The sequence below is a fragment of the Maniola jurtina genome, chromosome 1, assembly GCF_905333055.1.
Source record: "Maniola jurtina chromosome 1, ilManJurt1.1, whole genome shotgun sequence".
Classification (NCBI taxonomy): Eukaryota; Metazoa; Arthropoda; class Insecta; order Lepidoptera; family Nymphalidae; genus Maniola; species Maniola jurtina.
In genome coordinates this window covers 16,369,346-16,381,945 of record NC_060029.1, presented here as the reverse complement: position 1 = coordinate 16,381,945, position 12,600 = coordinate 16,369,346, and the positions used below count along the sequence as shown (strand labels likewise).

At 38.7% G+C, this 12,600-nt stretch overlaps 1 protein-coding gene across 2 annotated transcripts; it reads right to left on the bottom strand.

Moving 5' to 3' along the window:
- Positions 1 to 7,612: 7,612 nt before the first annotated feature.
- Positions 7,613 to 12,390, bottom strand: LOC123864881 (sodium/potassium-transporting ATPase subunit beta-2-like). Of its 2 annotated transcripts, none has more exons than XM_045905612.1 (7): positions 12,307 to 12,390; positions 11,393 to 11,512; positions 10,592 to 10,711; positions 9,690 to 9,862; positions 9,315 to 9,404; positions 8,532 to 8,715; positions 7,613 to 7,902 (listed from the first exon to the last, which is right to left on the bottom strand). In XM_045905612.1, the coding sequence occupies exons 2-7, from the start codon at positions 11,478 to 11,480 to the stop codon at positions 7,796 to 7,798; spliced, it is 762 nt and encodes a 253-aa protein (XP_045761568.1). In that variant the 5' UTR covers positions 11,481 to 11,512; positions 12,307 to 12,390; the 3' UTR covers positions 7,613 to 7,795. The 2 variants fall into 2 exon arrangements, with proteins under 2 accessions (XP_045761568.1, XP_045761576.1); XM_045905620.1 differs by having other exon boundaries at positions 12,335 to 12,375.
- Positions 12,391 to 12,600: the final 210 nt, after the last annotated feature.

The following is a 12,600-nucleotide window of genomic DNA, read 5'->3' as shown; positions in this document are numbered from 1 at the left end:
ATACCTACTTTCCCCTGGCGACTGGCGAACGATAGCTTAGCAATTTAGCAATAGGTATATCGAAGACTAGCTGATACCCGCGACTTCGTTCGCGTGGATGTAGGTTTTTAAAATTCCCGTGGGAACTCTTTGATTTTCCGGGATAAAAAGTAGCCTATATGCTAATCCAGGATATAATTTGTCTCCATTCTAAATGTCAGCCCAATCCGTCCAGTAGTTTTTGCAAGAAGGAGTAACAAACATATAGACACACACACACACACACACACACACACACACACACACACACACACACACACACACACATACATACAAACTTTCTCCTTTATAATATTAGTGTGAAGTGTGATATCGTACCTCACACTGCCAGGTACTATGTACTATATAAGTTTTAATTAAGAAGATCTCGACCATATCTTTTTGAATATGATTTTTGCTTGTCTGCAGGGTTGGCATTGTTTTCATTAAATGTTTCAAACAAATTTTATCTGGTTTTATAAAAAAACAATTTGAAACATGTTTATGCAAAAATGTTTATTTAAACTGTTTTTTATCAAATTGGGACCCTCAAAAGAAAAAATATTACTAGACACCTTCTAAGCACGTTCCACTGTGGCTGCATCACCTACTCAAGCGCATGCCTAAAATAAGTAGTAAGTAAAAAAACTTCAAAAACAGTAAGTCTAAATAAAAAAATTAAACGAAATAAGCTACTGCCCTGTCAAAAAACGATCTAAAAGTTAAAACAAGTGTAAATTAAAAATTTATAACACCCCTGACAAGTGAAGGTTACAGTAACTAGAAAAAAGCTGATAACTTGCAAACGGCTGAACCGATTTTCTTGGATGATAGCTAAGAACACTCTCGATCAAGCCACCTTTCAAACAAAAAAAACTAAATTAAAATCGGTTCATTCGTTTAGGCGCTACGATCCCACAGATAGATACACAGATACACGCGTCAAACTTATAACACCTCTCTTTTTGGGTCGGGAGTTAAAAATATTTGAAAATGGAGTAGGTATGCAGCTGCCATATCGAATTTCTTTCAAAAAATTTATAACTAGTATCATTCGGGATCTTTAAAGCTTCCAACGATACCACAAACATCCAAAGCTGTTCCGGAATTTGGAAGTTATGACGGAATAAAGAAACTCACATACATACCTAAAATTACTCTCCTTTTTTAGAGCAGTTGTGTAATATAAAAAAATATATATAAACCGACGAATTGAGAACCTGCTCCTTTTTTAAATCGGTTAAAAATAGAAATTAAGGAAATTATTATTTTTGGGTGCTAGTGGTAACTGTGCGTAGTACAATACATAATAGGTTATAGTAGTATACTGTATAATAATAGGTTGCGTACCTTTTCTTATTTGAAACACATGGTAGGTATTATTATGGTGTAGGGAAGCAAAGGGGATGAAAGTGGGGTAGCAGGGCGCATCGGCGACGGCGCGGCGCCGCGGGTATTGGCAAATGTTGCCGGATTGCTGGAGTCAGGGAGTTCGGGGACCCCGTGATTGGAATGTTACGAGGTCTCTGTAGGTTGACCTGTTTGCCCTTTATTGATGTGCCTAGTGTTTTTTTTATTTAAGTGGTGATAGCCTAGTTACTAGTCATTAAGACGTCACCCTTCTACTCTAAGGTTCGATTCCGGTGTGCGGGGCGTCCCTACTCCGATTGCCATCTCGACTCGTCGCTTACTATAGATATAGTAATAATAATTAACCCCCTACCCTATTTCGGCCACAGTGGACAATGTCATTATAGTGCGCAAGACGTGTGTGCGCAAACACAGGTGCACTCTCTATTCCTTCACTCTCACAGCCCGATGGGACGGAAATCTGACACGACCGGAGGGAGCTCAGGCGCGGTATTACGTGCTCTCCGAGGCACGGGGGTGACTCATCGCCAACTTCCTATCTCCGAGCTAGTACTGAGAATTTCTTCATAGAGAATCCCAATAAGTACCTACCTACCTATTTTCGGCCTGACCCGGGAATCGCACCCGGGACCCTGTCATCTGCAGTCGAACATGCTAACCTCTAGACCAAGACCTCTAGAAGAAGAAGTAGGTAAGTTCGCGACACATCGAGATGGCAATCAGTGTATAAGGCGGTGGGACGCCCAGCACAGCCACACGTCTGCTGTGAGGCTGTGCGGGTGTGCGGGGCGACCCTACCACAGACGCTACCTCGATTGCCATGTCGACCTGACGCGTACTATAGGTAGTATGGTAGGTACCTAAACCCATGGATAAAAACTTATAGAGCATAACAGTTGAGTAGATACCCAAGTACAGACTATAGTATTAGTAGGTAGGTATCTAGAGTATGGTACCTACCTACATAGGTTGATAGAGCGGTAGTCATAACATAAAAGCTTGCAAAAAGCAATCCATTTTCCAATTTCCTACACTGGCTACGTCACTCTAGAATGCTAGTAGCTACATCGTAGCACTTCGAATGTGAAAACTAGTAGATATAGGTAACTATTATTGGCATCACTCAGAAAAGCAGGTATTATTTAAATATTTTTATCGGATTATTGGAATGTCCTCTCAAACCCAACACAAAAAACACAAGTTCAATGTGTAAAGGTTATCCGAGAGTTTTAATCTAAAAAAACGAATGCCAAAATAAATTATTTAATTAGAGCGTGATTGCTATCACAACATCTAATTATTCAGTTCACATTACAAATACCAAAAATATGCGATATCGCTCCGAATCTCAGAAGGAGACTAAACTAAAACCTTCGAAACACCCGTATTTATGCAAGTTCAATCTTGTTGGCCTCCTAGCAATACAGATTGTATGACATCGAATGAGCGAAATATCGATTTTATCAAACTACCTGCATTAGATAAATTAATAATTTTATATTATTTTTGACAACTCAAATCAATTTTTAAAAATAACCTTACACTAGTAAAAATTTGTATACGTATATTCCTTATTAGAGTTCCGTACCTAAAGGTTGCTAACGGAACCCTATTACTAAGCCTCTGCCGTCCGTCCGTCCGTCTGTCTGCCAGCGGGCTGTATCTCGTGAACCGTAACAGGTAGAGAGTTGAAACTTGCACAGAATGTGTAAGTATTTCTATTGCCACTACAACAAATAATAAAAATTTCAAAATGGCCGCCATAAAATAAAATAAAAATAAAAAAAATATTTCTTTCGAGCCCTTCGTGTGCAAGTCCGATTTTTTTCTTCTTATTACACGACTGCCCAAAAAGGAGTGTTATGGTTTCACGATTTATGTAGGTACGTATTATTGGCGTCACTCAGAAAAGTAGGTATTATTTAAATATTTTTATCGAATTATTGAAATGTCCTCTCAAACCAACACAAAAAACACAAGTTCAATGTGTAGAGGTTATCCGAGAGTTTTAATCTAAACAAACTAATGCCAAAATGAATAATTTAATTAGAGCGTGATTGCTATCACAACATCTAATTATTCAGTTCACAATCCAAAAACCGAAAATATGCGATATCGCTCCGAATCTCAGAAGGAGACTCAACTAAAACCTTCAAAACACCCGTATTTATGCAAGTTCAATCTTGTCGGCCTCCTAGCAACAGATTGTATGACATCGAATGAGCCAAATATCGATTTTATCAAACTACCTGCATTAGATAAATTAATAATTTTATATTACTTTTGACAACTCAAATCAAATTTTAAAAATAACCTTACAGTTTGTACTTTGTATTTGAGTTTGTTTGTTCCACCATAACTTCTAAGGCGCGTGGTGCACCATAACCAGCTGACGAACACGGGGCTCAGGCCTGAGATAGATAGATACAAAACATGAAATAACCAACACAAAAGGAAGAAACAGAAAAAACTAAAAACAATTGTATGCAAAGGTGGCCTTATTGCTCAGAGCAATATCTACCAGGCAACTTTTGGTGAAAGGAGAAACTAAAGGTAGTTGGGTTAAAAAAAAAATTGGTTGTCTGTAAAGTCGGTTTACTGACGATAGTTGAACGTGACAACAAAGGCCGATTGTGCTTCTTTGTCGCTCGTTCCGCGCTCTCGCTTGCACTTCAAGCCTTACATGGAACGCCTCAGAGCGAGGTAACGCCGCATGAGTCATTTTTTTTCGTGCGTGCAGCCGGCTCTATCAAATTCAAATTCAAATTCAAAATGTTTTTATTCAATTAGACTTTTACAAGTTCTTTCGAATCGTCAAAAGCATCTACCACTGGTTCGGAATGCCTTTCCTACCGAGAAGAACCAGCAAGAAACTCGGCGGTTGCTCTTTTCAAAGATTTGATATACAATATTATGCCATGTATAAAAGCAATTGAAGTCCTGCGCATTGCTGGAGCGAATCGAAGTTCAAATCCACGCTTTTTTATCATTTACATAATCTTCGATAGTATAATATGCTTTTCTCAAGAGCATATTTTTAATAGATTTTTTGAACCTGTGTAAAGGCAAGTCCAAAATTGACTGAGGAATTTTGTTATAGAAGATTATACCCATTCCCACAAATGACTTTTGGACCTTCCTGAGACGGAGCGTAGGAGTCGCAAGCCTGTTACGGTGTCTAGTCAGCCTGTTGTGTAGATCGCCAACCTTCTTGTAACTAAGAATATTTTGTCTTACAAAAATTATGTTGTTGTAAATATATTGAGAGGCTACGGTAAGGATACCTATTTCCTTAAATTTTTCTCGAAGTGAATCGCGTGGTTTTAAGTTATAAATTGCGCGTATTGCCCTTTTTTGTAATACAAAAATTCTCCCAATATCTGCCGCTCTACCCCATATTAAGATTCCATAAGACATAATACTATGAAAATAAGCAAAATATACTATCTTTGCGGTCTCCACGTCAGTTAATTGTCGAATCTTTCTAACCGCGTAAGCAGCAGAGCTTAGTTTGCCAGCAAGAGTTGATATATGGGTGCCCCATTGCAGCTTCGCATCTAAGGTTATCCCCAAAAATGTAGTAGTCTCTTCTATTTTCAAAATATCATTATTTATCCTTAAATTAATGTTACTTGTGTACTTGGTATTGGGCAGTGCGAATTCAATACACTTAGTTTTTTTTGCATTTAAAAGTAGATTATTTACAGTAAACCAGTGAGTTACCTGAGATATGGCACCATTTATATCGTCAAAATTGTCCTTATTTCTATCGACTTTAAAAATCAAAGACGTATCGTCAGCAAATAGTACGATATCGCAAATATTTTGGACTACATATGGTAAATCGTTTATGTATACTAAGAACATGAAAGGACCTAGAATAGAGCCTTGAGGAACACCCATTAGTGAGGCTGATCCGGATGACTTCACATCATTCACACATACTGTTTGAATACGATCACTAAGATAGGACGCAATGAGACCAAGCGCAGTGTCTTTGATTCCATAGTGGCTCAATTTAACTAAAAGAGTCTCGTGCTCAACGCAATCAAATGCCTTGGATAAATCACAGAAAATACCAATGGCATTCTGTGACCCCTCCCACGCATTGAATATATGCTTTAACAGCATTGCGGCCGCGTCGGTTGTTGATCGACCTTTAGTGAAGCCATACTGTTCAGAATGGAGTAGCTTATTAAAATTGAAATGCTGAAGCAGTTGGTTGAGCATGATTTTCTCAAATATCTTGCTCAGTGTTGGCAAAATTGAAATTGGCCTGTAATTGTTTGGGTCACTTTTGCTACCCGATTTAAAAAGAGGTATCAATTTACTACATTTCATGAGATCTGGAAAAGCGCCTGTATCCACAGACTCATTAAAAATTAAGGCTAGATATGGCGCAATAATATCAATAATATTGTTAATTATTTTTACTGATATTCCCCACAGATCTCCGGTTTTTTTGCTTTGTAAAGATTTGAACACTTTAACAATGTCATATGGAGTAACGTATTCAAACCTAAACAACACACCGCATTCAGTGACATTGGCCCTGAGAAGATCATAGGCTTCTGTTGGTGAAGAGCTAAGGGAACTAGTAGTGATGACTGGAATGTTCTGGAAAAAATTCTCAAATGTATTTGCAATTTCAATATTGGAGTCAATAATACGGTTATTAATTTTTAGCTCCAATTTATTGTTATGCACTTTTTGTTTCCCAGTTTCATCCGTGATGATATCCCAAGCTGCTTTAATTTTATTATCAGAATTAATAATTTTTTGCTTTATGCAGAGTGACTTTGCTTGTATGCAAACCTTTTTGAATAATTTTGAATAATTTTTTACATATTCAACAAATGTGGGAGTGTAGTTATATTGTTTTTCTGCATACAAGTCGAACAACTTATTTCTACTTTTATAGATGCCAACAGTAGCCCAGTCACTAAATTTAAGATTTTTAAACAGTTTTTTTTCTACAATTTTAAAGGTAGAATTAAATTGAGAGTTTATGAGATCAAAAAAAGCATTATAGTGTTCATCCGGACCACCCTGAGTAAAGTCAAGTTTAGGTAAAGCAGTTAAAACCTTTAGTTTGAACTGCTCTACCTTTTTAGTGGTTACTGGCCTATACTTTATTAACTTTGTTATGTCTTGATTATCACTGGGAACAGATATCATTTGTCCACAGTGATCGGATCTTAGATTCGTCATGATCGATTTTGCGACAATCTTACAGTCACAGAAAATGTTATCTATACAAGTGGCTGAATTTGCAGTTATCCGTGTTGGTTCATTGAAAATTTTCTGTAAATTAAAGCTTTTAAATAAATTGAGTAATCTGTCAGTAAAAGAAGTGTGAAGCAAAATATCAATATTGAAGTCTCCACAAACTAATATCTTTTTTGATGACCTACATATCCGCCTCAAGGCCTCTTCCATAACGTCCTCAAACAGAACAAAGTCACCTGAGGGGGGTCGGTACACGCAGACGACAATATAGCGCTCCAGCTCAACACAGGACAGCTCAATAGTGCGTTCCAATGAAAGATTAACAATGTCTTTCCGTTCTTTATAATTGATATTGTTGCGGGTTAATATTAAAGACCCTCCGCGTATAGCTTTCTTTCTAGAGAACGCACTTGACAATTGATAATGTTTTAAATTTACTATTAATTGATAACTATTGAGCCAATGCTCAGTGAGGCATAAGATGTCAATATCAAATTTTTTAATAAATAGTTCTATCTCATGTTCTTTGCCAGATAAGCCCTGAATATTTTGGTGTACAAGATTGATTTTACATAGCTTATCTGTTGTCGCACTACTTAGTTTAAAATCTTATTACTGTTTACAGTAGTGTCCATGCAACTATTTGTATCCAAACTATTATAATAGTTTGTATCCAACGTAAAAAAACTGGAATTAGTAGTATTACTAATTAGGTCTATATTATTAGTACAACATGTACCGTTTTCAGAAGAACTCAAGCTAAAAATAGCTGTGTCTTGTATATTACAAGCTATCGAATTATAAGACGTTGTCACGTCAAAAAATTCAAAGACATTATAGCCCTAATCGGACTCAAACTTCAATCTCATGGTCCGCATATGAATAGCATACTAGACTTAGAGGGTGCTTTATTATCGAAAATCCTCAAACCACCTTGCACTGGCTAACACGTCTAAATTGACTTAGTTGTCCAACCCGAATGAAAGGTAGAGAATATATTCTTCGTCTATATTTTGGTATTTAAAAATGTACACGGTCAAATAAAATGCTTAGCTTTTAACTACGCATTGTGTATTCGCATTCAGTAGCCATTTTGATGTCCAACAACGATTATCGACTCGATTTTTTAAAACAACCCAGTCTAATCGTATTCGTTCTCGATTCGATTCTTTGTAATCTAGTAATCGATCTTCAGCTGGAAGCTCACGGAGCCGCGCCGCTCCAACGCGTCACGAGCGATGTTCTTCGCCCACGCTTTGCACACGATGTTGATGATGAGGCCCTCTGTAATGATGACGATTGATTTAGAAAAATATTAGGTAACTAGCGACCTGCCCCGGCTTCGTACGGTTGCGATTTATTTTAAGTTTTAGGTCCTAATCTTTAATATCCTAAATATGTAATAGCCTGAACCTACTCCTTGACCTCTCAAACGGCGCGAGGACAAGTGGATTTAGGTAGATCTTCTTTTATCTATAATCATCGATTCCCATCTTGTTTCCTTAAAAAAATTCTACTTTGCTACCCCAAGCTATTATCACTTGTCATAATTAAGGGTCAGTGACTTTTGTCTCTATATTTCTATTTCTATTTCTCTAATCCATACTAATATTATGAATGCGGAAGTGTGTCTGTCTGTCTGTCTGCTACGTTTTCACGGCCCAACCGCTGAACCGATTTTAAGGAAATTTGGTACAGACTTGGGATACATCCCGGGGAAGGACATAGGTTACTTTTTATCCCGGAAAATGAAAGAGCTCCTACGGGATTAAAAAAAATCGAAATCCACGCGGGCGAAGCTGCGGGTCATCATCTAGTATCTTTTTAATACGGTCCTTTATAAATTTTAAAGGATCATACCTTACTGAGATAGCTTCTGTAATCAGAACAATAAAATAAAATAACAAACTTACTCTTAGGATTCTCAAATAATACGGCAACTAGCGGGCTAAGGTAGCCCTCCTGGTTGGTGTAGGGGAAGTAGTAGGCCGGGAACCCGCGCCGAGGGATGTACATAATCGGCCCAAGGAACTCAACGTCCACCGGATTCTCGCCTTCGCATGACACCCACACTGCGTTTGCATATTCTTTGCCAGTCTATGGAGTAAAATTACTGGGTATTGTATGTCAGAAGCAGAAGAAGCGATACATTGCTTGCTCAAAAATTGTAACATTACAGTTACATTTTTCATGATACACTAAATTATACACTTATATACATCTACCCTTTAAAGGCTAAACGGCACTGGCAGCAAGTGAACCGTGGTTTAGCGGTCTTAGGTGCTCTGGGCGCAATTCCCAGGGAGACGCAGGTTCGAATCCTGCTGGTTCCGCAATTTTTGCGCCTTTATAATGGGGAGTGTTCTGAAGAGTAATTTGACCTCATTCCACCCTCCTTTTTCTGCAACCGCAAGCAATGTCACCCTCACCACCTGGGTGCACATCGACTGCCCGCTGTGCCAGATCCTTATGCGCATGCAAACTGTGGAATCAACTCCCATCGGCGATGCTCCCACTAGATCACAACATGGGGTTATTCAAGGAACGAACCAACAAATCTCTGAAAGGCCGGCAACGCATCGGCGGTTCCTCTGGTGCTGCAAATGTTCATGAGCGGCGGTGATCCAACCTAACATCAGGTGCTCGCCCGCCTGCTCGTTTGCTCGCTATTTTTTATTTTAAAAAAACCTACTTACCACTATAGTAATGTACTGCTTTAGATCTGCTGGCATATCTGTTGGCAAGTCTTCCGAGGTGTTGTATGGATTTGGTGTCCAGTTCAAGAGCTACAAATCATAATCTTTGATTATTATGCCGTCTTTTCAAATTTTTTTTGGAAGATCGAAAGTGTTTTTGTTTACTGGTCTGTCCTTCAATCACGCCGCAACGGAGCAACGGATCAACCTGATTTTTACATGACTGTGGTTGAAGACTTGGAGAGTGACATTTAAACTACTTTTTATCCCGGAAAGTCAAAGCGTTCCTATGGGATTTTCGGAAATGTAAATCCACGCGGACGAATTCGCGAATATCAGCTCTAGTTCTAAATGAAAATGGTCAAACTTCTCTACTTTGTCCAGTTTGAGGAACACACAGGGCGCCGCGCGGTGGTAGTTATACTGGTTGTCAGGGTTGCATGGATAGAAATCGGCCAACGGCACGTCACAAGACTTGTTTCCTGCAGACGCATCGCTCCATGAGCAAGCCATCCTGTTCTCCGCACCGGGGGCCTTCAAACTGTATTCTGAAACAGGTTATATCATCATCATTTTTAGGGTTCCGTACCTCAAAAGGAAAACGGGAACCCTTATAGGATCACTTTGCTGTCTGTCTGTCAAGAAACCTATAGGGTACTTCCCGTTGTCCTAGAATCATAAAATTTGGCAGGTAGGTAGTCTTATAGCACAGATACAGGAAAAAATCTAAAAACCGCGAATTTGCGGTTACATCATTAAAAAAAATTAAAATGTGTTTCAATTTTCAAAGTAAGATAACTATACCTAGTAGGGTATCATATGAAAGGGATTTACTTGTAGTATTCTAAAACAGATTTTTATTTATTTTTATGTAGGTAAGTATAATAGTTTTTGATTTATTGTGCAAAATGTTGGAAAAAATACCCGAGTACGGAACCCTCAGTGTGCGAGTCTGACTCGCACTTGGCCGGGTTTTTTTCACAAAAACCGATAACCATTGGGGTCCCAAGGTGCTGGATGGACAATAGCAGGAGAGTTGCATGGAGCCGACAAGTGGTGAGGGTGAAATAGCTTACGGTGGCGTGCAGTGTGGTGCCTTTGGAATTAAATTCCAATCAAAACCAGGATGCATATTTAAGAAAAAGTAAGGTTTCCTAAGAAAAATCGGTCCACCTTAAAGTGTGGAAATTCTCAATCTGTCTAGCAAGGCATAAGTTGCCGGCAACCTAATCCTTCACTACTTCAGTAACTAGATTTTTAAAATATGAGAAACTTACCTTGGACGAATTCATCGATCTTGGAGGTCCATTTGCGCACGGAAGCGTCGTCATGTACTTTGTAATAAATGAGAGTGTTGTTCGCGTCGGAGGGGTCTGGCCTCGGCACAAAATCAAGACCTGAAGAAGATTCCATTTTCTTTTATTAATAATAATAATGTTCTCCTGAAAGCGAGGCGAATGGTGATACGGTGACGATTCCTTTCCGAGTTGATGTGTGCTATATAACCTTTAGTTTTCAGTTGCCCACTAAGTTCAGTTGAGTTCAGTTCCAAATATTGTATCTTTTTATTTACGATTTGAGAAGAGCAACTGCTGAGTTACTTGGCGGCTCTACTCAGTAGAACCTGCATTCCGAATCGGTGGTAGAGTCACAGATGTAGCATCACATACCTACCTACAAGGTGTAATCAGACGCTAGTGAAAACGAAGACAGGTGATAGTAGTTAGTACCTACTGATTATTATCGACAAGTACAGAAAACCCCAAAAAAATCTTGTATGTTTAAAAGTTCACAATATATTGCAAATAAAACATCTGACTCTAGAGGTCAACGAACGTTACGTAAATAGACCACTCGGAGTCAATGCCGCGTCGTAGGCATTGACCCGAGTTTTGGAAGCTATTCATTACGGGTTTGAAAAATACTAAATCACTAAAACTACAAGATAAATCATTATTGGCATTGACCCTAGTGGTTAGGTACCCCTCGTATACCTAGGTCCTAGACTGAATTTGGAATAACGTGTGTTCCATTTTTAAAAGTTTTTACGCTGGAATCCCAGCCTGTACCGTAAATACCTGGAGTGCTGTCGACGGTCGTCGCGTCTATTATCTGCCATTTGTAGCAGATGCTCAGCACCACGACGAAGAACCCCACCAGTACCATCTCGACAATTCGGTAGGACAGGCAGGTGTAGACTGAAGACGAAAAAACTATTTAACCTAGGTAACTATTATTTACTAGCTGATGCCCGTTACTTTGTCCCCGGGGATATAGTTTTTTTTTTTAAATCCCGTGGGAAATCATTGATTTTCCGGGATAAAAAGTAGCCTATGTGTTAATCCAGAGTATAATCTAAAATCCGTTTAGTAGTTTTTGCGTGAAAGAGTAACAAAATATATCCGTACACCATCCATACATACAAACTTACGCGTTTATAATAATACTAGCTGATGCCCGCAGCTTCGCCCGCGTGGATTTAGGATCTGAAATCCAGTGGGAACTTTTGATTTCCCAGGACAAAAGTAGCCTATCCGTAATAGCCCATCCCCGGGATGCAACGTGTTTCTGTACCACGTAAAAACATTTAAACGGATGATCCTTTAAAAATCCCGAGGGATCACCAGGATTTAGGAATGCAATTCCTTACAGCTTTGATAGTTGAGAAGTTGGGTTCTCGAGGTCAACGACAAAGTCTTTACTTGGTACAGATACCTTCAATATCAATCAATTTATAACCGACAGTTTCTATATCCCATCAGTATTAATGGTGAGATCCCCTGCAGCATCAGGATTGAGGAGTTGGAATCCAATTTTTTAATTTTAATTAGGTATATCTAATAGGTACCTATTTTGTTTCTCAGAAAAAACGTAAGTCTGGCGCGCTGGGATCTTGCTTTACGACACGCGCATGAGAATTGCACATATGAATCAGTCTTAGTACCTAAGTACCTATAAAATGTTAAGTAATAACTATTATAGTCATACTCACAACAGTTACAGCCCTGTATTTTGCTTACCACAAATTAAGAGGAAGACAAGCTAACTCGACGACCCCGACTTTATCACTGAGAAAAACGCGAGCGCGCGATAGGTACCAACTGCCTATATAATATCATAATAATATTATGCACTTATGTACTTATATAATATAAAAAATATTTTGTCTGTTATTCTGTACGAAATTAAGCTTTTCGTTATTTCGTGACATAGACCCTCGATAGCTCAACGGTTGAGGAGCGGACTGAATTCCGAAAGGTCGCCGGTTCAAACCCCACCCGTTGCA

What these genes read in the sequence shown, in the direction of transcription:
- LOC123864881 (XM_045905612.1), bottom strand. Translation starts at nt 11,480, where the DNA reads ATGGTACTGGTGGGGTTCTTCGTCGTGGTGCTGAGCATCTGCTACAAA. An exon ending in GACCGTCGACAGCACTCCAG is followed by an intron (nt 10,712 to 11,392) that starts GTATTTACGGTA and finishes AATCTTCTTCAG; the next exon opens with GTCTTGATTTTGTGCCGAGG. An exon ending in GATCGATGAATTCGTCCAAG is followed by an intron (nt 9,863 to 10,591) that starts GTAAGTTTCTCA and finishes AACCTGTTTCAG; the next exon opens with AATACAGTTTGAAGGCCCCC.